At 46.7% G+C, this 25,229-nt stretch overlaps 1 protein-coding gene across 1 annotated transcript in view; it reads left to right on the top strand.

The window, feature by feature from the left end:
• PPIP5K2 (diphosphoinositol pentakisphosphate kinase 2) overlaps positions 1-25,229 on the top strand; it is a 1,112,711-nt gene that overhangs the window by 312,188 nt on the left and 775,294 nt on the right. The window contains exon 15 of the mRNA XM_069226183.1: positions 3,921-4,046. Coding sequence (XP_069082284.1) covers positions 3,921-4,046 — 126 coding nt within the window. The remainder of the gene's footprint in view (positions 1-3,920; positions 4,047-25,229) is intronic.

Here is a 25,229-nt window from a genome sequence, read left to right on the forward strand (position 1 = left end):
CGCTGATGCAGCAGCGACCAGCAGGCAGCCCTCACCCTTGCTCAGTCGGTGGCTTGCCTGAGAGGCACCCCTGTGCCCTGCCTGCAGCGCCTATTCCTCCAAACCCCCCCTGGTCTGCCCTCCGACGAAGTGGGTACTTACCTGCAAGCAGACCGGAACTGGAGTACCCCCTGTCTCCATAAGGGCCCCCCTTATTTTGGCTCCTATTTAACTTCTGCACCTAACTGGCCCTCTGTTTCTGGTGCTGGGTGTTGGGGTTATCCTGAACCCCCAACGGTGGGCTACCTATGGCCCGGAGATTGAACCCGTAAGTTTGTTACTTACCTCAAAAACTGTACTTTACTTACCTCCCTCAGGGACTGTTGAAAATTGCACAGTGTCCACTTTTAAAATAGATTTTTGCTATTTTAAAGAAAACTGTGTACATTGTACATTGTAGATTTCATTTAAAGTTCTAAGTATTACTGTGCAAAGTACCTTTCATTTAATGTACCTAACTGCTAAATGAATCTGGTGGTTCTATAAATAAATTAACAAATTAATATTTTTCTATATAAAAACCTATTGGTCTGGTGTTAAGTCATTGAGTGTGTGTTTTCACTTATAACTTGTGTGTGTACAACAAATGCTTTCCACTGCCCTTTGATAAGCCTAACTTCTCAACCACACTGCCACAAATAGGGCATTAGTAGTATCTATTATTGCCTCTGTCAAGCCTCTTTGGGAACCCCTGGACTCTGTTCACACTATATCTCATTTTGATATAGTATATGCAGAGCGAGCTTCCTACAACTACAAAAAGGGCTCCCACGACGCCGGAGAACCACTCACAGAGCTCTGCATCGCAGGATGGACTGCGGGGGTGGGGAGGGGGGTGGAGCTTCAAGATGCCTGAAGATCTCTTGTAAAAGATGCCAACAAGCCTTGGCAGCTGCAGAGGACACAGTGCACAGGGGCACTGTCCTGCGTGGGAAGGCAAGGGCTTACCTCTACCCAAGTTGGACAGCTGGAAGAGAGGATCGTCAAGACCACTTCAGTCCACCACCTGTGATGCAGGGTCCACGCAGCTCAGCAGGAGATGGGATCCACGCAGTCTGTCGTCGTTGCAGTTGGTGCTTGCAGAAGCAGGGTGAGTGACTCCTTCACTCCAAGGGAGATTACTTCTTCCTTCTGATGCAGACTAAAGACTGGCTGTCCTCAGAGGATGCATGACCAGGGAAATGTTGCAGTTCCTGGAAGGAGGCGTGGATACAATGTTGCAGAAGGCGTCTTGCTTCTTTGTTGCAGCTTGTCGGGTCCTGGAGCATCCAGATGTAGTTTCTTCGGTCAGAAGTCAAAGTGGAGGTTGCAGAGGAGTCCTGCTGGAGTTTTGCAATCCGAATCTGAGGAACCACCCAAGAGAGAGACCCTAAAAAACCCTGAAATAGGGTTTTGTCTCCTAGCTGGGTGACCACCTATCAGGAGGGCGCTCTGACCTCATCTGCTGACACTGGCCATTTAGATGTTCCAAGAGTTCCTTGTTAACCTTGAATGCAAGATGGTAAAACCCAGGGACCCTCTGGAGGAGCTCTGAGCACCACCCTTAGGGTGGTGATGAACAGGGCAGTGGTCACTCTCCTTTCCTTTGTCCAGTTTTGCACCAGAGCAGGGACTCGGGCCCCTGACCAGGTGTAGACTGGATTATGCAAGGATGGCACCAAATGTGGCCTTCAAAGCATTGCCCGTGGCTTGGGTAGGTTACCCCTCCCAAGCCTGTAACACCTATTTCCAAAGTGAGGGAAGTGAGCTGCTCAAGCAACAGGAGAGCAGAAATCTGTGAGGTGGCAACAGCTGGGGCTGCCTGGAAAGCCTCAGAAGGCTGTAATGGCAATACTGGGGGTCCTTCAAAGAGCCCCAAGAGTGCATGGGAACATACAACCAGTGCTTGCAAAAGAATTGGGTTATGATTCCAACATATTTGATACCAAACATGCCCATGTTTGGAGTTACCATTATGCAACTGGGCATAGGTATTGACCTATGTCTAGTACACGCGTAAAATGGCGTCCCTGCACTCACGAATTCTGGGAAAATGGGTCTGGAGTTTGTGGGGGCACCTCTTCTAGTGCAGGGGTGTCCTCACACACAGGTACTTTGCCCCCTGCCCTCTGGGCTTGGAGGCCTGCCATAGGGGTGACTTATAAGTGACCTGGTGCAGTGAAAAGTGGCAGTGCAGGTGCTCGCACCATCCCTGGGCGTCAAAATATCCCTGCACCGCAGTGAGGACCCAAGGATGCGCTCCTGCAAATCTACACATCACCTTGCAGTGTGGAAAGAAACAACGCATCGTCTGTGCTGCACTGGAAAATCCAACGCAGCACCTTATTTTTCAATACATCTCCTCCTTTGCAGCCCCCATACGTTGTTATTTTTGACGCATCCCTGGTACTGTGTGTTACAAAGGTACAGCCACTGATTCTTAAGGATTAAGACTCTCTCAAGCCTTTAAAAAGTGATATCTCAAATTGTGCATATTGGATTTTTGTCTTTTTTTTATCTTATTTAATTCAGATGAATATTATCTATTTTTCTAAACCTGTATGGTGTATTTTTGTGGTGTTTTCACTGTTACTGTATGAATTACTGCACAGATACTTTAGACATTGCATTCTAAGTTAAGCCTGCCTGCTCTGTGCCAGGCTACCAGAGGGTGAGCACAGGATAATTTGGATTGTGTTGTGACTTTACCTTACTAGGATTGTGGTCCCTACTTGTACAAGGGTGTATACCTCTGCCAACTAGAGTCCCAATTTCTAACGACCATCTTCCCGGTCGAACTAGTGCATAGGACTAAAGCAGCATTTCTGCCAAAGGTTGTGACACTTCTAGTGTTCTTTGGTCCACCTCACACATCCAAAGAGGAAGACAGAATCTATTGCTTGGACCCCACAAGAGCCCCTGAGCTTCTATATCGATTGCACAAAAGAATATTAGGTGGAGGGTCACCTCTTTGTGGGGCTCCCAGGGTTCAGACGGGTAAAGAGGTGCAGACGAGAACTAAGTGCATAGTCCTCTTAATAAAGATCTGCTACTCACTGGCTAAGAAGCTGCTCCTAGAAGGTTTGAGGGCTCACTCCACCAGAAGCAGGGTAGCCACTTTGTGCTGGTGCAATGAGTGCCTGTCTTGGGTATCTGCCAGGCTGTGACATGGGCTTCAATCCACATGTTCACAAATCATTACTTCCTTGGTAGCCAGGTTTGATGAGAGGGCCCCTTTGCCTGTTTGATCCTGCATTATTTTTTGGTGTGAGCTATTCCACATATCCACCAAGGTCGGTGGCTCCTGCCTTGGTACCTATTTACAATGTCACTATCTGCGTGCATGGAACTTGCTGAGAAAAATCTCTGGATCCAGTCTGGGGGTATTGACGTGGTGAGTACCCACCAAAAAAAATGTTACAGAAGGTAAGTAACTTATCCCTTCAGTGTGAGTGTGTTTCTGCATTGTTTACCGTAGGATTGATGTAACATAATAATTAAAACCAGAGAATCATTTCCGATTTTGGGGAGGATCTCTACAGAATATGAAACTCAGTAGTGTGTCTGTGCTGGACACCTGTTACAGTGTTTTGGATTCTATTACTAATGTGTTTCTTTTTTTATTTGTGGACTTTTACTCGATGCTCACATTTACATTTACAAATGAAAGTTTCTTGCCAACGTATTCTTAATTGTGCGTTGAAGCTTGATTGCCGAAAAGCCATACATTTGAAGCCAGGCACGGCAAGTAACCCACGAGCAAAGCTTTGTGGAAACCATTTTTAGAAGTGTTCCATGAGCAAAGTTTTGTGAAAACCGTTTTAATAACTTATGTATGAATCTTCTGACCTTTGCATAACTCATCTATGTATAAACGTGTACTGTATTATTTATATGTTCAGATTGCAGGAGGGATGAGCCATCACTACTTTTGGTCCTAAAATGGGGAGGAGAGCTGACCCCTGCCGGCAGGGTCCAGGCTGAGGAGCTTGGCAGAGCATTCAGGTGTATGTATCCTGGAGGACAAGGTAAAATAGTTTATTTAAATTTGTTGCTATGTATTTCTCTGTGATACTCATGCTTTTTCACGGCAATTGTCGTGTCGTTTTGCATCCTAGCTATGCTGATTTGTTGCTGCTCTGTAGAAGTTAAAAGGCTGCATTCGTAGACTAGACAAGAAATCAAACCCTAACTGTAGGGCACATTGTAGATTGTTGTTGCACAAAGAGAGGGAGGTGAGACTATACACAGGGCTTGCAAAAGTCCCATGACATGGGAGGGAATATTAATAGTGGAGCCTTGTTCTTTTCACCAAGTTTGTGCTTCTTGCTAGCTGTAGTCTTTAACCCCTTGGCTGCTACACCCACCTACCTCTATCCCAGTGCTGTACCCTTGTTTTGATGTTTTGGGCACTTCGCTTTTAACCCCTTCACTGCTAAGCCTTTTCCCCCTCCTATGCTTAGCTTTTTTTGGCTATTTGTGTTAATATGCTCTTAAGGTCCCATAACTTTTTATCCACAAAAGCTATCCACGCCAAATTTGCATCTTTTCTTTCCAACATCCTGTGGATTCTAAAGGTACCTGGGGTTTGTTGATTCCCCTGGTGGAGACCAAGAAAATTGCCAAAATACAGCTAAAATTTGGTTTTTGGGGGGAAAATGGATAAAGGTGCTGCAGAAGAAAGCATCTGTTTGTTTTCCCTGAAAATGGCATAAAGGAAGGGTTTGTGGTGCTAAAATCACCATGTTCCCGGATTTCAGGAACAGGCAGACTAGAATCAGAAAACCAAAATTTTCAGCACAGTTTTGGAATTTTACTGGGACATAACCCATTTTTCCAATTTTGTATGCTTTCCAGTTAGTGACAGAAATGGGTGTGAAACCAATGGTGGATCCCAGAAAGCTATTCATTTCTGAAAGGTAGACAAAATACTGAATTCAGCAAGAGGGGTCATTTGTGTAAATCCTTCAGGGTTATCATATAGAATGTAACAGTTGAAATAAAATATTGAAATTGAGATGAAAAGATCAGCCATTTCTGTTTTTCATCTGTAACTTTTTTCCAGTTATGGCAGATTTTCGAAAGCAATTTACGGTTATGTCCGCTGGACCCTTCTGGTTGGGGGGGGGGGATATATATGGCTTGTATGTTCACCAAGAACCCAAGGTACGCAGAGCCAATAAATGAGCAACACCTTGCAAGGGGTTTTCATTGTGTACCAGGTTTACAGCAATTAATATGGTAAAATATGAAGAGTGAAAAATAGGTATCAAGGAAACCTATATATTTGGAGCTTATAAGCAGTGGTTATTTGCACAACTCTGGGTTTGGGGTACCCATACTATTATGTCAATTACAGGGCATTTCTCACAATGACTTCTTTCTCACACACTGTCTTACATTTGGAAGGCACAAATGCAAACAAAGACAATTGTTAATAACATTTGTTCTGCTTTTCTGTGTTCCCCCAGGTCTCAAGATAAAATAACTTCCTCACTTGTGAGGGTAGGGCTAGTGCCGGCTACATGAAACGCCCCAAAATGCAACATGGAAACACCATATTTTATCACTGAACTGATGCTTTTCATGCAAAGTGCCCAACTGTGAATTTTGGGCTGTAGCTCCTCTGGCACTTGGGGAAACCTACCAAACCTGTTCATTTTTTAAAACTAGACACCTAGGGAAATCCAGGATGGGGTGACTTGTGGGGCTCTCACCAGGTTCTATCACCCAGAAGCCTTAGCAAACCTCAAATATTGCCTAAAAACACATTGTCCTCACATTTTGGTAATGCAAAGTTCTGGAATCTGAGGGTAGCCACAAAATTCCTTCCACCTAGCATTCCCTCATGTCTGTAAATAAAAATGGTACCTCACTTGTGTGGGTAGACCTAGTGCCCACAACAGGAAACGTAAAGTGGCACATCACATTTTTCCACTGAAAACAGATGTGTTTTTTTGCAAAGTGCCTAACTGTGGATTCATGGCTCTAGCTCAGTCAGAAATTAGGGAAACACAGCAAACCTGTACATGTTTGAAATCTAGATACCTAGGGCAATCCAGTATGGAGTGACTTGAGGGGTTCTAACCAGGTTCTGTCACCCAGATTCCTTTGCAAACCTCGAAATTAGTCTAAAAACACATTTGCCTCAGATTTCTGTGATGCACAGTTCTGGAATCTTAGGGGAGCCACAAACTTTTCCACTCAGCATTACCCCACGTATCCCGATAAAAATGCTACCTCACTTGTGTGGGTGGACCAAGTGGCCACAAAAGGGATGGGCCTAAAACACATGTACACATAAAAAATTATCTAACACAAAACAACCTGTTTTTGCAGTGGGGGGGCACTTGAGTTTTTGGTCCCTGGCTCTGTGGGCTTCTAGGGAAACCTACCAAACCCAGACATTTCTGAAAACAAAACACCCGGTGGGGTCCAGAGAGATGTGGCTTCTGTGGATCTGCCAACATTTCCTTACCCAGAATCCCCTGCAAACCTTAAATGTAGGGGCCGCTCCCCCAAAGCGCCTAAATCCTGGTGTCCAGTGGGCATTACTGCTGCTTCATCGTGGTGGGATCATGCAGTAGGAATGCTCAGAGATATCGGAGGAAAGGAAAACCCTTTAAGGCAGCATGAGGTCATTTGTGTAGGTTGCTTATGGTTTTTCTAAAGAAAGTAGTTGTTGAATCAAAAAGATAATGAAAATACATTAAAAAAATTGAAGTACGTCAAAATGTTTTCATCTGTATTTTCTTTCCCTGTGGACGATTTTCAAAAGTAATATACCATTACACATCGGTCAAATTATTGTGGTTGCTCAGATATATATTATGTTTGTTGGTGTCCAAAACCACGCAATACTCTGTGCCAACAGCTGACTGCAGCGTATCATCATTTTTCATTTTGGAAAGACTATGCAGCAGTTTGTATGGTAACATTTAATGAATGATAAATAGAATTGAAGGAAACCTATGTGTAAGAAATTGAGGCATTAGTTAAGAAGGGTGTGTTATATGGTGTGGTTGTACAACTTCAACATGTAATACACTTACCAACCCCTTTAGAACCCTTGGGTTTCGTCTTTCAGACCCTTAACTCAAACCTGGGTAGCTGCACACAGAGCAGGAGAAAAGCTTGGGAGTGGTGAGGTGTTTTCTTTACCTCTGGCAGGATGGCCATCTGGGCTGTGCCCAGGAACTTGCCTAACTTCAAACAGACCTACCCTATCACATTATTTATTCTTCCAGACAACAATCCCATTGGGAGAGGAGCTGTCCCCAGAACTGGATTAGAGTGATCACAGAGGAGGGGTTGCTCATTTTCTTAGGGATACCTCTAGGGTGGGCACACAAACTCTCCACAGGAGAAGAAAGGCTCTGACATCTTGGTTTTAGTTCGAGATGGGCACCAAGACTGTATGCTGCTAACTTGGGTCGTGACACCAGTGGGAACGTTTACCCCACTAGTTAGGGAGTGGCCAACAGGCTGGTGTCAGGCATAAATGTGGCTTCTACAGTACCCTCTGGACATGTTCTGGACCTGTGGAAGAACAAAAGAGGACTGGACCTGCTGTCTGTGATCTGAGGAGGTCTAGAAGACTGAGCCTGCCCCACTCTGCACCCAGGTCAAAGAAATTGACCCCAAGGGTCATAAGGCTGGCCTCCTGTTTAAGTCACAGGGACACAAGAAGTTACAAGAGGCCTTTTCTGCAACTGCCTACCTGACAAGTTCTGACTGGACCCACGCTGGACCCTGCTGCTGGCCTCTGCTAGAGTGAGTCTTGACCCACAAGTGCTGCCCTCAAGGCCCTGGAACCTTGGTTGCTGTCAAAGTGTATTTTGCCAAATTTTTCCTGAAACCTGGGACTTAAAACCTTTCTGGCTTCATAGGCCTCCAGGGTTCTGGGCCAGTCTGGCGAGCCGATCTGAAGAAAGTGTGTTGCCACTGGGCCAAAGATTCGAAGATTTTTCACAGCTAAACAATCCCATTCAGGGGGGCCTCACAGATAAGATTTCCATCCTCATAGAGTTCTCTTCAGCTAGAGCCTGCAGCCTTGTCCTGCTTCGAGAATGTGAGCTCTTAAAAAGTGACTAAGCCTGAAGGTAGAAATCTTCTACGGGTGAAGGTGCTAAATATATCCTGCTGCCGAAGGACCTTCTCTGGGGGCAAAATTCAAATCCCACCCTCTCAGAGCTTTCCCACCAAAACTTAACCCTTCACTGAGACCTATCTGATGATGTGATGCCCTCTCCTCTTTGGTCACAGCCTGCTGCCTTGTCCTTCTGAGGATTTTCAACTTTCATTTGAGAGACTACATTTGAAGGTAAAACTTCCAACCAGGTCAAACTTGGTTTCAATATTCATTGCAGTGGACTTAATTTGCACCAGTTACGCGCAACCAGATGACTACGGTTGGTGTTTAACACTGTTAATAGCTGTTTTCCCCATTTAAACTTTAAACAGTCTCCTGTTTCCCTTATTGAATTTTGGCAATTTTGGTATCATTTTCTTCATTAAATTTACACTATTCTTCTAAACTACTTAGGCATTTTTCTTTTGTTGTGTTTTGACGTTAGTACTGCTTTGGTACTGCGTGAAGACATTACCCATTGCCTTTAAGTTAAGTCTAACTGCTTTGTGCTATAGCTTAGCAGATGCGAAGCTGAGTTCATGTTAATTTAGTGACTTTGATGGGTCACCATGCCAAGGGTTGAAGTCATTACTAAATGTGGGTATAAGGAAATGTATCTTTTTGGATGGTCACCCCCCAGGTTTTTGGACTGACACTACTGTTTTTTTTACTCTGAGAGTGCACTGAGGCCTGCTAACCAGACCTCTGTGCCAGTGTACTGAAAATAAAGTGTAGGTCCAATTGGCTGTACCCAATTTGAAATGGATCACTTACCGGTGAGTACCTGGTATATGGTACCCTGGCACCAAGGCATGTAAGTTAGAGAGGTATAGCAAAGGTTGTGCCCCACTGGAGGCCTTTTCCACAAGACAGCTTTCTGCCCACTTGGGGAGACGTACCAACAACTCCCAGGAAAGAGAACAATGAGGGAATGCAGGAAGCCACTTGCGTGTTAGCCCCAAAAGTCAGGTTCCAAATGGGAAGCCGCCTTTAAAGTGCAGATGTATCACACTAGACAGGAGGGCTGTCCCATTGTTTAGGCTGACAGGCTAGCACAGGGAGCAAAGAGGGGAAACAATTTGCCAAACCAGTTTCCCCAGGGGCATGTAGCCCTGAGGTAGCCACACCTCAGTGGTTGGCTAGAGAAGTCTGAACGCCAAGAGTGGGGTCTCACTATATTTGAAGTGGGCAGAATGGTGCATCTGGGGATAACCATATGCCACACTCCACGAGAAATGGTCACCAAGTAGGAGGGAACCTGGCAGACCATTGGCTACCAACCACATCCTGCCCTCTGGGTAGTTTGTGAGCATAAGAGGGGCACTCAGACCTCAGAATTTGACCAACTTGGAAGAAGTACCAAAGAAGAGCTGCCTTGCTGCACCAAGGGACCAACAAAGAGAGGCTGCACCAACTAAGACTGCAGCTGTTGCACCTGGTAGCTAGCGAAAAGAGTGACTGTGCCTGTCATGTCCTGCTCAAAGCCCAGCAAGGCCCAGAGTCTCCAAGACCAGCTGACTGGCCTCCTGTTCACAGCACAGGGACACAACAGCTGAAGACATCTGCTGGGGCAAGCTGGTAGCCCAAAGTCATCAAGCTGCTACCACTGCCGCTGTGCAGGACCAAGACCAGACATACAGAGTTGCACTCGAGTCCGCTGAACCTGGGGGTGCTATCGGAGAGCTACTTGGACCCTCAGAAGGTGATTTAATGACCCTGGAAGGACTGGCCTGGGACCTTGACAATGGGGTGACTGGTGATCCAGTTGTTACTGGATTTCAGGCAGGCAGGAGAGGATTTCATAGGACCCTACAACCAGGACTCCCTCACCATTTTCATGGACAGAGGAATCCCTGCAGGAAGATCCCGTAGACTGTGATGCATCCACAGCATCTTCAAATCATCTTCAGCAACCCCCCTTGCATCAGTACCACGCTCTAGGAATCTATTGCAATACGGATAAAGTCCCTAGAACTGCAGAAGGACTGCTTTTTCTGTGGAGGCCCTTGAAGGACCTTGCTGGTCCCCCCTGACTAGCTCACTGCTGGAGTTGTTTATTCCAAGTACCTCTAACCAACCACATTGACACTTACCTACATTTTCTTTGAAAAAGTTTCTAAGTGTCCAATTTATCGACTTCCAAAGCCTGTTTGTGATTGAGTGAAATCACATGAATTATTATTGCTTGTAACGTATACATCTCCAGAACCCTTTAAAGGATCTTGTTGGTTCTCTGTCAACATGCTTATAAACATACAGCCTGTTCTTATAAATTGGAGTCATATTTGAGTATTGTGTTGATATCTTCTTTAATTGCTTTGGTAATGTTTAAATGATTTTATGCTAGTTGCTGTCATCATGGGGGCTATTTAGCTGCCGGGTGCTATTCAGTTGATGCTTAAGCAAATGGGCCTAATGAGGCTTTAGGCAGGGAAAAGGTTATTTTCTGAAAGTACATTTTCAAAACTTTTTCATTACAAATCTAACTTTGCCAGTGATTTGAGTTTTTATTAAAATGTTTAGAACTTTCCAAATAACTCTATAGTTATTTTCTAAACTGATATAGCACTATCAAATGTAACATTGTATCCCAGTGCTTTCCATTGATACAGCTAACTCTGCTACCATGATAACAACTTTTGGGGCCTTTTCACTGTAAACCTCTACATGACCTACTTTTAACTACCTTGCAGTCTACCTTTTGGGCAGCAAGGCCTGCTTAGGGGGTGACTCTTTAATATTTAAAAGAAAGGTTTTGACCTGTAAAATGCTATTATTTTGACGGGATGAATTTGCAGTTTCAAGTCTTTTCAGCCATGCTCTGCATGGTAGGCCTGCTGTCTTGTTTACACTGTCCCGGTATTGGATGGCACAGTGGGTGCTGCAGTTCTCTTGTGACATTTAACTTACAGGCTCTGGGTACAGTTTAGTACCATATACTAAGCAGGACTTCCTTCCTAAGCAATTAGGAGTAATCCAGTTTCATCATAATGAAATAGGGAGCATAGGCACCTTACTCTAGTTAGCAGAGGTAAAGTGCATAGAGTTCTACAGTCTGCAAAAACATGTAAAATGGGTATTTCCCAACACTATGCATTTTTTAAATGTGCCCAAGATACTAAATTGAGGAGTAGTGGTTATTTGTACAACTCTGAATTGTGGATTACACATACTATAATGATTCCAAGGTCATTTGGCAAAATGTGTTCTTCTGCTAATGAAAGCAGTATTCCTTCTGGTACTGGCAGTTGTGATAAACTGACATTTCCATTTCAGCAAAATTCCCATTATGGTACGATTTGCGATCAACAACAGATATTAATCTAGGAACCAGTTACATACTGTCTGTTAGGCAGCATACCTAAGCCCGAAAAACAAAGATGCGATTTAGGTTTGCGGCACTGGGTTTGCTACTAACAAAACGCTGCATAAGTATACCATGGGGCTGTCCTAGAATTTCTTTAAAAGCGTCATGGGAAAAGATATGATTGAATGTACCCAGGCTGACAAAGCACATATGGAAGAGGTCCGAACGGATGACAGAGACGCGGAGACCTTGACTATCAGTGTGGAAATGATGAACAGTTGGGTGGAACACCTGGGTAACACACTTCCATATATGAATGCATTGATAGTAGGAGAAAAGGCGAACCATGTTAAGGAGATGGCCAAAACAATGAGACTGATGAGTTGTGAGGGATGATTGGATCACTTAGTGGATGTGAGGCAGAGGAGACTCAGAAACAGACAGCATACTCAAACCAAGAGGCAATGTTGACAGAATGACAGTCCAGTATGTGAGAAAGCAAAGCAAATGTTTTCAGGATCAATGTGAAGGAAAACACGCCTTAGTCAGAACTATGCTGTCGAAATGTATGACCATATGTACAACATGGCAAGATTGAAACAAATTTTCCAGGTAACAATAAGCTTAAATCTGTTCTGAGTATATTAGCCTTGATGCTAAACATTATCTCTGTGTGGTACCTTTATTATTTAGTCATTTGTGAATCATTATTTAATTGGTTCTAACTAGTTCCCCTCTAATCATGTCTTGGGGCCACATGTACGAAATTCAGGTTTTGCGACTCGTAAATTGCGAGTCATAGTGACTCGCAAGTTGCGAGTTGCAAAACCTGATGTACAACAGTGTCCATGACATTGTTTGCGATTCCCAGTAGGGTCGCAAATGACCTACCTCATGAATATTCATGAAGTAGGTTGCAATTTGTGACCCCATTGGGAATGGCTGCCCTACAGGGATGGTGGCCTTCTTGAGACAGCAGACCACCATGTCTGTGACTGCTTTTAAATAAAGCAGTTTTTTTATTTTTTTTATGCAGCCTGGTTTCCTTAAAGGAAAACGAGATGCATTTCAAAATCAAAAATTAAAAGTATTCTTTTCATTTTTTCAGAGCAGGCAGTGGTCCGTGGGACCACTGCCTGCTCTGAAAAAATATTTTTGCTGCCATTCACAAAGGGAAAAGGGTCCCATGGGGACCGGTCCCCTTCCCGTTTGCGAATGGGTTAGCACCAGTTTAAAACTGGTGCTAACTGTGATTGTTTTGCGACCGCATTCGCGGTCACAAAACAATCATACATATCATCTGGATTCGGTATTGGGAAGGGACGCCCTTGTCACGCCCCTTCTTAATACCGAATCGCAAAACCCAAACTGCGATTCGGTAACAACTTACCGAATCGCAATTTGGGCTTTGTACATCCCAAATAGCATTTTTCAAGTCGCAAACGGCCCGATTCGCTGTTTGCGACTTAAAAAATGATTCATACATCTGGCCCTTGATTATTTTATTTGGTTCTTCTCGCTTATTGCCCAGGTAACATAACCAAATGAAGTATCCACTCTCTGGTTCTGAGCTGCTCACAGCTATCTGCATTATACTGTCATATATATTAGTTCACTGTCATTTTTTGGTTGCCTCCTCCCCTTTCCAGCTTATATTGTCTGGAGTCTTCTCTACATCTTTGTTGTAAAGTCCCCTTTTTGGATGGTCACACCCCACGTTTTGCTGCTTGTTGCAGTTGCTTTTGACCTGAAAAAATACTGGCCTGCTAAGCAGACCTCTAAACCAGTGCTCTTTCCCTTCAGTTGTACTGAGATGAATGCAAATCCAATTGGCAAAGACTTTACCACCCCTGCAAGGCCCTAGTAGGTGGCACCAGTGATACCCAGGGCAGGGATGGTAAAGGGGTCGCCAGGGCTGTAGCACTGATTGTGCCACCCTGCCTGACCCAAGTAAAAGCAAACCTGTAGAGCTGCCAGATCAGCCTGCAAAAGCAGCTTGCCTGTTTGAGTATGACTTTGCCCACACCAAGTGCAGGAAGAGTCCATTTACTGCCATAGCACAGGTCAGTCACCCATGAGGCAGGCTGTAGGATGCTGGCCTGGTGTTTGATGAGCACCTATGGTTTTATCACCTTATAGCAGGTATCCCCTATTAGTGAAGTGTAAGCAGTGTCTAGGAAGCCAGGGCTCTCTAGAGGTAGCTGCGGATGAGCAACCAAGACTTATCTAAGAGACATGCAAAGCTTATGCAATACCACTATAGTCACACAGCAGTTATACACATGAAAGAACCACACAGTATTACAAATATAAAGGTACTTTATTAAAGTAGCACACATACTAGAATACGGAATAGGCAATCCCTCAACCTGAGGTAAGTAAACATGCTATTATATACACATTAGCAATCAGTAAAGCATAGAAAGCAATAGGCGTTGGTAAAAGTAATAGCAAATAGTGAGGGCCCTAAGGGAGGACCAAATCATATACTAAAAAAGTGGAATGTGAAAGGCAGTCCCCCACCCAAGGAAGTGGAATCGGTAGAAGGGAGCTGGAAGAACTAGGAACAGCAAGAGTTAAGTACCAGAGACACCAAGAGAGCAGAGTTAAGTGCCTGGATTTCCCCAAAACCAACAGGAGGACTTTGGAAAAGGATTGTGCAAGACCCAACCAAGACTTGAATAACCCAAAGGTGGATCTTGACAGAAGAGGACCTGCAAAAGAAATGGACCAAGTCCAGTTCGAGTTGGAGTGCCCAGTAGTGGCAGTAGCCACTACCCACCCTTCTGTGGATGCAGGACCAGGTCTACGGTGGACGAAGAAGGTCCGCAGTGCAGCACAGGAGCTGAAGAGGAGTCCCAGGAGTGATGCAAGTGATGTCCCACGTCGCCGGTCGTGATGCAGTCAGTGGTGCTAGAAAACCACCAACAAGCCTTGGCAAATGCAAGAGATGGGAAGAAGGTTTGCAAGACTGAAGAGGACCCTCAAGGTCCAGGGGACTCGACCCAAGGAGGGAATTCTGGGGTGTCCCTCAGGAGAGTTAGATGAGGCAGCCCCCACAGGCAACCCACTGGCAGCAGGCACAGGAGTCACAGTGAGACCCACCTAGCACACCTGAAGAGGAGTCCCACATCGCTGGAGCAGCAGGCAGGAGACTGCGCTTTGCAAGAAGGAGTGCGGGTGGTTGGAGCTACACGGAGTCTGAAGATCCCTTGGAGGAGGAACAAACAAGTATTGATAGCTGCAAGAGTCTCTGTGCACAGGGGTACTGTCCTGCAAAGAGAGGCAAGGGCTTACCGTCTCCCAAGTTGGACAGCTGGTAAAGAGGTCCAAGGGGACCACTTTAGACCACCACCTATGATGCAGGATCCACACCGTTCCGGAGGAGAAGGATATCCACACAGCAGGTTGTTGTTGCAGTTGGTGCCTGCGAGTGCAGAGGAGTGACTCCACCCCAAGGTAGATTCCTTGTTACTTCTTGTGCAGGCTGACTTTCTTGCAGGCATCGCCCTTGGAGGATGCACAGCCAGAGAAATGTTGCAGCTGCTGGAAGGAGCTGGAGAAACCATGTTGCAGAGCGGAGTGGTCGCTGGAGTTGCAGATTGTCAGTTCCTGGGAGGTCCATTTCCAGTCCTAGTGGGCAGAAGATGAAGTAAACGATGCATAGGAGTCTTGCTGGAATCTTGCACATCGAATCTGAGGACCCATGGTAGGGGGATTGATCACCTATCAGGGTGACCACCCATCAGGAGGGGGCTGTGACATCACCTACCTGACCTGGCCACTTAGATTCTCCCACAGGGGCCTCTGGCCACCTTGGAATCAAGATGGCAGAATCAAGTGGCCACTGGCCACCTGGAGGAGTTCTGGGCACCACCCCTGGGGTGTTGATAGAAAGGGGTGTGGTCACTCCCCTTTTCTTTGTCCAGATTCATGCCAGAGCAGGGACCGGAGGTCTCTGGTCTGGTGCAAACCGGTTTATGCAAAGAGGGCACCAAATGTGCCCTTCAAAGCATACCGAGGAAGGCTGCCCCTCCCATGCCATGTCACACCTATTTCCATGGGGAGAGGGTGTTGCCTCTCTCGCCCACAGGAAATCCTTTGTTCTGCCTTCCCCTGCTTGAGCTGGTCAAGCAGCAGGAGGGAAGAAACCCATCTGGAGGGTGGCAGTAGCACGGGCTGCTTGCAAAACTCTAGAAGACTGGTAGGAGCAATACTGGTGGGTCCTCTAAGGAGCCCCCAGAGTGCATGGAATCATATAACAATACTGGCACAGTATTGGGGTACGATTCTGAACATGTTTGATACCAAACATGCCAAGGTTACCATTATTTAGCTGGACACAGGTAGTGAGTGACCTGTTTCCAGTACACGGGTAAAATGGTTTCCCTGTGCTTAAGAAGTCCAGTGCAACGGAGCTGGAGTTCGTAGGGGCACCGCTGCTCATGCAGAGGTGCCCTTACACACAGGTACCTGCACCCTGCCCTCTGGGCTAGGAAGGCCTACCATTGGGGTGACTTACAGTGACCTGGTGAGGTGACCTGTAGTGAAAAGGTGCATGCACCTTTTCAGGCAGGCTGCAATGGCAGGCCTGCAGACACATTTTGCATGGGAACCTATGGGTGGCACTATACCTGCTGCAGCCTATCGGGAACCCCTGGTGCCCCTCCTGCCCTGGGCACCTAACTACCATATTCTAGGGACTTACATGGGGGCACCAGCATGCCAATTGTGGGGTGTGCAAAGTCCTAGGCAACCAAATTTAGAGGGAGAGAGCACAATCACTGAGGTGCTGGTTAGCAGGACCCCAGTGAAAACAGTCAAAACATACTGACAGCAGGCAAAAAGTGGAGGTAACCATGCCAAAAAGAGGGTACCTTCCTTCACTGGCCTCCTATAGCCCAGGAGGCAGGGTGCACTGTTATGAGTGTGGACATATAGGCAGAAGCGTATGTGGCCTGTGGCAGCATTTAAACGTAATGCTACTGTAAGTGACCACTGGTCCATAGGATAACATGGGCTGGCACCTGTGCATCCCCAGATGTCCAGCTCCATGATGGCCCTGCCGATTTCTTCCATGTTTGGTATCAAACACTGTGCCTTTAAACCCTGAGGAGAATTTTCAGGCCCAGGGTTAGCTAGTATGTACCCTGGTGGCATCCTTAGAGAATGCTGATCAAGATACCTGCTTTCCCCTGCCTTGGTGGACTCTCCTGAGCCACTTGCCAGAAGACATGAATCTGCCCTCCTGCTGGACGTGCTTACACTTTACCCGGGATGGAAACATAGGGCCTGGTCTGGAAGGAAGTCGTACCTCCTCCCTCCCAGGAAGGCTGCTGTTTACAGTAATCAAGGCGTTGAGCCTCAAGGGCTTCACTGCCTTGATTTGTAATCACTTGTCCCCCCCTTGAGATCTAAGCCCTTCCCACCCTGACAGGCAGGAAAATTAGCTATTCAGCGGGTGTACACCCCCCCCAAAGACTAGCCACACCTTTAGGGTGGGCTAGGGGATGTGTAAATCTGAAGAAGGGTTTTGCCATGTTGGCAAACCTTAGGACTAGTGGGTTCTGGGTAGTAAAGTTACATACTCAAACAAGAAGTCGGCACTTAAAGGGTGGGCTAGCCGCACTAGCCACAGGGACCAGTAGCCCATTGGCCACTGTCTCCCACACCCTTAATGCCCCCTCAACCTGGATTTAAGGGGCTCCCCTGGCACCAGGACCTCAGTTCTGCCTTTGAAAACAAGAAGAGGCACAAAGAAGACACTGTCACCACCAGGACTTTGGACTTCACCTCAGTGGAAAGAGACAAAGGACACTTAAGTGTCTTGAGGTGACCATATACTGGAACTGTGTGATCAGAGTGTGCCTGTAGTGAAAACTCCCTGTGTAGTGAGCAATGTCGGCAATGGCCCCACTCCTGAGGACCTTCATCTTGAAGAAGGCTGCTTTGAGAGGAGCAGCAAAGTATCTTTGGCACAACCAGCCCCTATGGTAGACACTTGCAAAGCTACCTCTACACCTGGCGCCACCGGACGTGATGGTGAAGTTCCAGCTGTGCAGTGTAGGTCCCGGGACCCCAAAGGCCTCTGCGTTCCAAATGGGAGAGTGTGATTTCACCCAAAAGTGTGCTTTTGTCAAGTGCTGCATTTTGACAGTGTCTGCTGATGCCGTCTGCACCTAGGACAGCTGAGCACCTCTGCACCTGTACTCCCTGGGCAAGATAAATAAAAACTGACTGTTGAGGCTTTATTTGGAGACCCACAAAACCTTAACTCCAAGTCGGTTCTTCAGAGCTCCCTACACAAGAGACCGATTGCACACTAAGCTTACCTCCCTTGACCACCGTGGTAAAATGTTCATGATGGTACTGTCCGCCTACAAGTATATACCCATTGCCTAATGTTGAATGTCTGACGGTCATACCACCTCGTAGGTTTCTGCAATTTTCACCACCACAGTAAATGTGCAAAAAGTGATTACTGCCTTTATCTTTGGATGTATTAAAAATTCACAACTCCGGTTGTGTGTAAGATACAAAGTTCGTTTTTATGTCTAATTTAAGATATAAACCTGCTTTGGTATTGAATTGTTCAAGTTGTGTCATTTACTTATCGTCCATGTGGGCGTTGTGAAATGCTTTGCACATGTTCGTCTAAGTAGCCTGACTGCTCTTTGCCACTGTACCAGGACTGAACTAAGGTTACTAGTGTGTCCCTGAGGTCCACTTATGGGTAACGTACTAGTATTACATAGTAAGACTTCCCAGTCAGACCACATAAAACTGCCACCTTGCTGCAATCTTTTACTATGTTAATTGAAGGAGTGTCAAGGTTACTCATCTGCTTTTGTTTGAATTTATGACAGAATGGTTGGACATATGTTATATTACAGCTAATTTTAAAGATGTATCATCAGCTTAAAAATAAAATCATAAACAGTGATCCCCTTTTCCCTCCTGCCTCCCCCCCTGAGTGTGCCCTGAGCTCTAGTATTTCCTGTATGAGTATAGAAGAGTACTTCTAGTACATGGGTATTACCTTTCTTCTGTGATAATGAGAGTGGGTCTCAGTGGAGTTCCACCTGTGTATATCTCCATCATTGTTCACTTAAAGGAAGTCTGACCTGATGAGTGGCAACGGTTATAGTGGGTACCAGGCATCTCCTCTGGTACTGAGGGGGTCAGGGTGTGTTAGGGAATCTACTAAGGCTTCCCAAGCACCCTTGCCTGATGTGCCGGAGTAGAATTATTGTCTGATAGGCTGCTCATCTTACATACTCTTTTCTCCTGGTCATCACCCGGGGCTCTTTCGTAGCCTTCCAGTTCCTAGTAAACTTGTGCTTAATCAAAACAACGGCTAAGCCCTCAAATATACTTATGGTTTTGGTTTCGGCTGTGTGCAGGAATTAGCTTAACAAGTAGTGCTCTTATGTACATGGGAGTTCTCTGTCTCTAATCTCAGGTAGTATTTCAGTAATTTCTCTCCAGCAGGCCCAGAGCTCTGGGCAGCTCCAGAACATGTGTAGAAACTCCGATCGCATTTCCCTACATCCACTGTTCCATTGTGCTTCCCCTACCCCAAGGTGTCTATTTATTCTACCAGTGGTGAGGTATGCCCTATGTAAGAAGTATAGATTGATGAGTTGAAACCTGGCATTCCTCGAGGCTGTGGAAATCCTATCAATGTGCACCCATTCTTCTTCCGAAAAGGGGTTCCCAGGTCCTTCCATTTGGTTCTAAGGGCGCTCAGGGGTAATTTCACATCTCCCCAAATTCTTCTGTACAAACAAGTGATGGCCTTAAAGGTCCATGAAGAGGTGATTAGATATAGGCAGCACTTAGAGTCCTGAGGTTCTGATATCCCTGCTTTCCAATATCTGCGGATCGCTGTCGTCATCGCTCCCTGGAGAAGGAAGTGACCCTCACATAGGTCATATGTTGACTGAAGTGTTCCTCCCATCTGAACAGTTCTGTCTCATAAAGGTTTCCGAGTTTCCTTGCACCTGTTGTTATCTCGCTCATTTGCTCTCGGAGACCTTCTAAAAGTGTCAGTGGTGTATCGGAGGAGTAGGGGACTGATACTCCTGTTTTCTGTAGACATCTAGTCCAGCATTCCCTCAGTACACTAAATTTCATTGCATCCCCTGTAGCAGGGCTCTTGAATCTGACTAGCCAAGCGAGTTAAATCTTGCACCAGGGGGCCCATCTCCCGTCCAAGGGTAGGTCTTCCCACCCGCCATTGCGTCAGTCACTGAAGGTATGCAGCCAGATAATAGGCCTCAAGGTCAGGAACTGCAAATCCCGTTTCCTACCTGTCTCTGTAGTATCGATAGGACTACTAGCCTGCACCTCAAGTTTAATATAAAAGCCATGAGGATTGTGTCTAATTCCCTGAACATCGCACGGTTATCCACGTGGGGAGCGTTTTAAAGAAATAGAGTAAATGGGGAGGGCTATCCTTTTTTTTTTTAGCAGAGCAATGCGGCCTGCTACGGGTAACAAGAGAGTTTTCCGGAATTCAGTGCTCAATTTGAGAATGCAAATAGCCTTTCCCATGTTACCTTCCAATAACTCATTAGAACTGTGGTAAATTTGTACCGTGTGATTTTGTATCACAGGCCGTGGTTGTGGGGAACAGGCAGGACTTCTGTCAGTTGACTTTGAGTCTAGACAGGGAGCCAAAAGCTTTAAGAGCTGCTGCTGTATCATGCAAAATGATCAGTTGGTCATCTGTGTATAACGCAATATGATGAGTGGGTGCCCACCAGAATGCCTTGATACATATTTCCCAGCTCTGGCGTAGAAAGCCAGGGACTTTATTGCCAGGGCAAATAGCAAGGGCTAAAAGGGCAGCCCTGTCTGGTCCCCTGGCCCACCCCATAGCTGTCAGAAATAACACAACCCATGCAAATCCTGCCTGTGGGGTCCATATAAAGCAGGTTTGTCCAAGCCTCAAAGCCCTGCCCTAATCCAAAGTGTTCCTTGACACATTACAGAAAAGGGCATTCTAGGCTATCAAACGCCTTCTTTATATCTGCGGCAAAGATCACCGCTTCTGCCTGATCATAATTGTCAGCCTCTAACTGGGCAAGGAGTCTGCAGATAGTAAGTGCCTTATTGCGGCCAAGGATGAATCCTGCATGGTCTAGGTGAACAAGCGTGGGCATATGATGAAGTAGACAGGTGGCTAGTATCATGTTAAGTATTTTATGGTATGTGTTAAACTTAGACAGTGGTCGATAAGGCTCTTTATCATGGGCTGATTTCCCCGGTTTCAGTAGTGGCACGACCACAGCATCGCACCTTGAGGTCGGCAGGATGCCCCCATTCTCTAACCACCTTGTAAAGGTCAACTAATTTGGGGTCCAAGTTCTTCACATATGTGTAGTAGAATTCAGCCCGTAATCCATCAGTTCTCTGTGTTTTGTTGTAGGTCCTGAATTTTATGGCTGCTCGGATTTCAGGTAATTACATTTTGTCTCCTAGTACGTCAGCTGCCTCAGTAGGAAGCATTGGTAAAGATAAGTGTGCTAGAAAGGCCTCTGTCGGAGAGTGATCGGTCAGTGACACTGCCATACAGATTGGAGTAATAATCATAAAAATTCTTAATTGTTGTCTGCCTGACGGTGTACAGAAATACCGTGATCTGCCTCAATTTCCAGAATTACAGAGCCCTTTTATGTCAGGTTCGCAAGCTCTGCTAGCAATGAGCCCGTTTGGTCTCTCGCCCCATGTGCTTGCACCATGTCATTTTTATAATCAAAACATTGCAGCCTTTCCAAGTGTTCCACGTTCCTCTCCTTGGCCTCTAAGAGGTCAGGCTGTAGCTTGGGGTGACCCGTTTAGCGTTGCTCCATGGCCCACAGGGCCTCTTCCAAAGCCAGGACTTTTGTTAATAGCATCCGGTGAACCCCTGCAATTCAGCAATGCACCTGCCCCTTATCACTGACGTACAGGCGTCCCACTCATCTTGTCGGAAGGACACTGAACCAGCCACCTCCTTGAAGTATTGCTTAGTGGCAGTTCCCATGGAGACCTGGAAGACAGGGTCCTCAACAGACTCCTGTTTCAACCGCTATGATGGGTAGCAGGACGCACCCTCTCCCAGCCGAGCTGCAGCAGCAGTGGGTTGACGATCCAATATAGTTCCGGAGAGGTATTCTGTGCTATATAAAGTACCATGCATGTCTAGCATGCTTAGGAATGCATCCAACCATACCTGCAGGTCATGCAAAGTTGAACAAAAAGAAATAGTTAAATTTCTCTGGATGTTGCAAGCACGATGAGTCAACAAGTCCACATTCTGTCTGCCAGTCGGAGAACGCGCAAGCTATTCTGGTCGTCGGGGAGTCTCTCAGTGGGGGATATGATCAGTGCAGTGTGAGGTCAGCCATGCAATTGTAATTACCCCCAATAAGATGGAGCCCACCAGAATAAGGGGCCAAGACTCTTGAGAGTACTGCAAAGAAGGTCTATTGGTCTACATTTGGGCCACAGATACTTCCTAACCCACAACATATCTCCTTGCTGGGTCTGTTAGTGACCAGTGTGCTGGAAAAGAACCGCCGGGCATATCAATACCATAACTCTCCTATCTCAGACCGAGAAAGCAGTGTAATAGGCCTGTCCTCTCCATCTACGCTGTTGATCTGCTCTACCTTTGGGAATAAGATGCATTTCTTGTAGAAGTGCAATTTGGACTCCTTGTCTGTTAAGATAGGAAAATACTGTGTATCTCTTAACCATGGTGAGCAACCCCCTAACATTCAAAGAGCAGACTTTATAGGTCATGAGTGTCACCATCATGTACAGTACAGTAATGGATGGGCAGTGGCTGCCACTGGGCCAGGTAATCTCAGGCATAAGGAACCACCCAATGTGCAGTAAGGAAGAAGCCGCTCCTGAGGGCAACATCCATGTTTCCTCTCATAACAAATAAACTTCCCAATTTCCCTTTCCCAGGACAAGCAAGTGAATGTCTCCCTTCCAAGCCAACACCCAACAGACTTGCATTCGTGGGTGTACCCACCTAATCATGAATGCAAAAGAGGATCTGGTGACCTCTTGAGATCCCCTCACCCAGCTCCCCCACCGGACTAGAAGGTGAATGTAGAGTCATAGGGCCTGGGGCCGTAGCAACAATTTATTTCTGCACAAACATCAGAATTTATCCCCCCTCACCCTCACGCTTGCTTACACTTCAACTTCCAGTTCAGAGAAGCTCTTCAATGGTTCCAGGAGTCACCCTGGGCAGTTCATTATCCGTGTGCTCTGAAGGTCTGGTTTAGAGTCAGGATGTGACTTATAGGCATCTTTCTCACCCATTGAAGTGGGCGGACTTGCTCCCCCTCTACTTATGGCCGCCACCACCTTCACTGCTCATTGTTGTTTTCATTGTGCCTCTACATCCGAGTGGGCCGTCTCAGGGGCACCCCTATTTCCACATTTCATTCTTCTCCATCTTGGGGCATGCCATGGGGACCTCTGGCTGGGGCCAGCCTGTGGGTGGGACTCAGTCCAAACCCAAACTTGGTGTGGGGCCCGAAAGTACTGCTCTCCCTCCAATGTCGCAACTCGTAGTCTAGCCGGGAATAGCATGGTATAGTTTATGCCCATCTGACAGAGTTGTCATACAGCCTCTTGATAGGAAGTACGCTGTTTTTGTACTTCTTTCATGAAGTATGGGAATATCATGATTTTGCAGTTATTCACCCTAAGTTCTCCTCTTTTCCTGGTTTGCTCCAGTATGTGGTCCATGACTTTATAAAATAGGAGCCTGGCAACCATCTGCTATAGGGGCGCGCACGGAGGAGAGGCTCGCACCAGGACCCTGTGCATTCTCTCTTTAAGGCAAATAACTGTGAGAGGCCCTCCAGGGCCACCTCCTCATGCAGCCACCTTTCCAGGTAATTTAGCATATTAGATCCCTCTATGCCCTTGGGGAGCCCAATTGTTTGGACATTGTCCCTTCGTGATCTATTTTCAGCATGTTCCGCTCTGATTTCCAGGGATCGCACCTTGTTCTCCATAAGTCTAAGGCGTTCCCCCATCGCTGCCACATTGGAGGGAATATCCACCACCATCCACTCTGTCATGACATGCTCCACTATGCGGCGATGATCCTCCTTCAGGACACCCAGATCTGCTTCTAGTGTGTCAATCTTCATTTCAAGTGCCTCTGTGGATGCAGAGATGGCCTGCAGGATATCCTGTAGAGTGGGGCCTTCCAGGGGTCCCATCAGCGTTATTGGAATGGGGTCCATAAGTGCACTGTCTGTCATGGTGGTCGGGAGCTGGGCTCCTGTATCCCGTTCATTTTTCCTGGTGGCTTTGCCCATGATGGGGAAGCGGTAACTAGCAACGGAGGGGATAGGGAGGAAGGTGCTGCTTCCAGAGTACAGGCTGAGTGACTGTGCTATTCAGAGGGAGCCAAATGTGAAATGTAGGTATCACCCCCCTCAGATGCCAGGAGGTGGAGGCAGGAAAGGATGTGCACTGCTTTCAATTCATACCTCAACCAAGTTTGAGCCTCCAGGTGGGGTCCCAAAGTCCCGCTCCACAGGTAATGCTAACAGGTAGGGGCTCACTCACCAATTAATAGTCCCCAGGCCGGGCATGTGAGCCCTATTAAGTAGTCAGTAACGCAGCATATACCAGTCTCTGGGTTGAGGTTCCCCAGCTGGCCATTCCCATGGTTATGCTTCTTCTGCCAGTCTCACTGGTTCTCACCAAACCAGTGCCCCGCTCGCAACTTGTTTGCACCACTGAAGAGTATAGTTGAGCCCAGCATAGCACCATGTATCTGAGGCGTGGACCTGGGACACACATGTAGATAGGTTTTGCAGTGGGCCAGACAAAAGCAGTGTTGGTCAGGAAGGTCAGGTGCCCATCCCTCAAATTCCACACTATTAACTGTCCACCGGGGAGCCACATGCCATACAGGAGCCTCCAGGGTGCAGTGGGCTCCTCAGCAATCCTGTATCACTAACCTCTCTCCAGTCCTCATACGTCACCGTCTGAATTTGTTAAAGGTGGTGCTCTTTACCTCAGGGAAGGCCGCAGCGCATTACATCCTCTGCAGTGGAATGATGGTGGTCCCTGTCATGGGGGTTCGGATAACTGGCCTCCCGCGGTTCACAAGGCACCATCGCTCTGCTCCAGGCAACCCTGCTTTCCTGTCACAACCCCCTTCACCAGAAAATCTTTTGGTGCAGGCCTCCACCAGTCACTCCAACCAAGCACTTTTCCCCCTACTAAAGTGTTGAAGCGAGTGGAAACATTTGGAAAACACCTCTGTTCATTCACCATTTTGGCCTTGCATTATGTTGTCTGTTTGTCAGGCCATTTACGCTCCTGTCCTTTGGGATTCGGTGGCACATGTCCTTCCTGGTGTGCCAGACGACCTTCTCCCTGTACTATCCTGTTCTCAAGATGGTTGTGATGTGGCAAGGTTCACAATTCGTTATGGCTTGGACACCACTGACTCCATAGGGTAGTCTATAGACAACAGTGTTTCTGTTCTCTGCCATGTGTGGCTGCACTTCATTGGATTCTCTGGCAATGTCTAGTCCTCCATCATGGACATATGCTGTTTAATGGGACTTGCCTGTTTGGGGACAAGAATGACACTGCTCTCGAATGTTTCAAAGAGGGAGGAGCAGCCTTGCCAAGTTTCCCAGGTCCATACCTGATGTTCTGCCCCAGTCCAGTTTTTTTGATTGCCTTCTGGGACTTGTAGTTTTGTTTCCTCTATTATAAAATGGGACTATAAAT

The sequence above is a fragment of the Pleurodeles waltl genome, chromosome 1_1 (genome assembly GCF_031143425.1).
Source record: "Pleurodeles waltl isolate 20211129_DDA chromosome 1_1, aPleWal1.hap1.20221129, whole genome shotgun sequence".
In the NCBI taxonomy this organism is placed as follows: Eukaryota; Metazoa; Chordata; class Amphibia; order Caudata; family Salamandridae; genus Pleurodeles; species Pleurodeles waltl.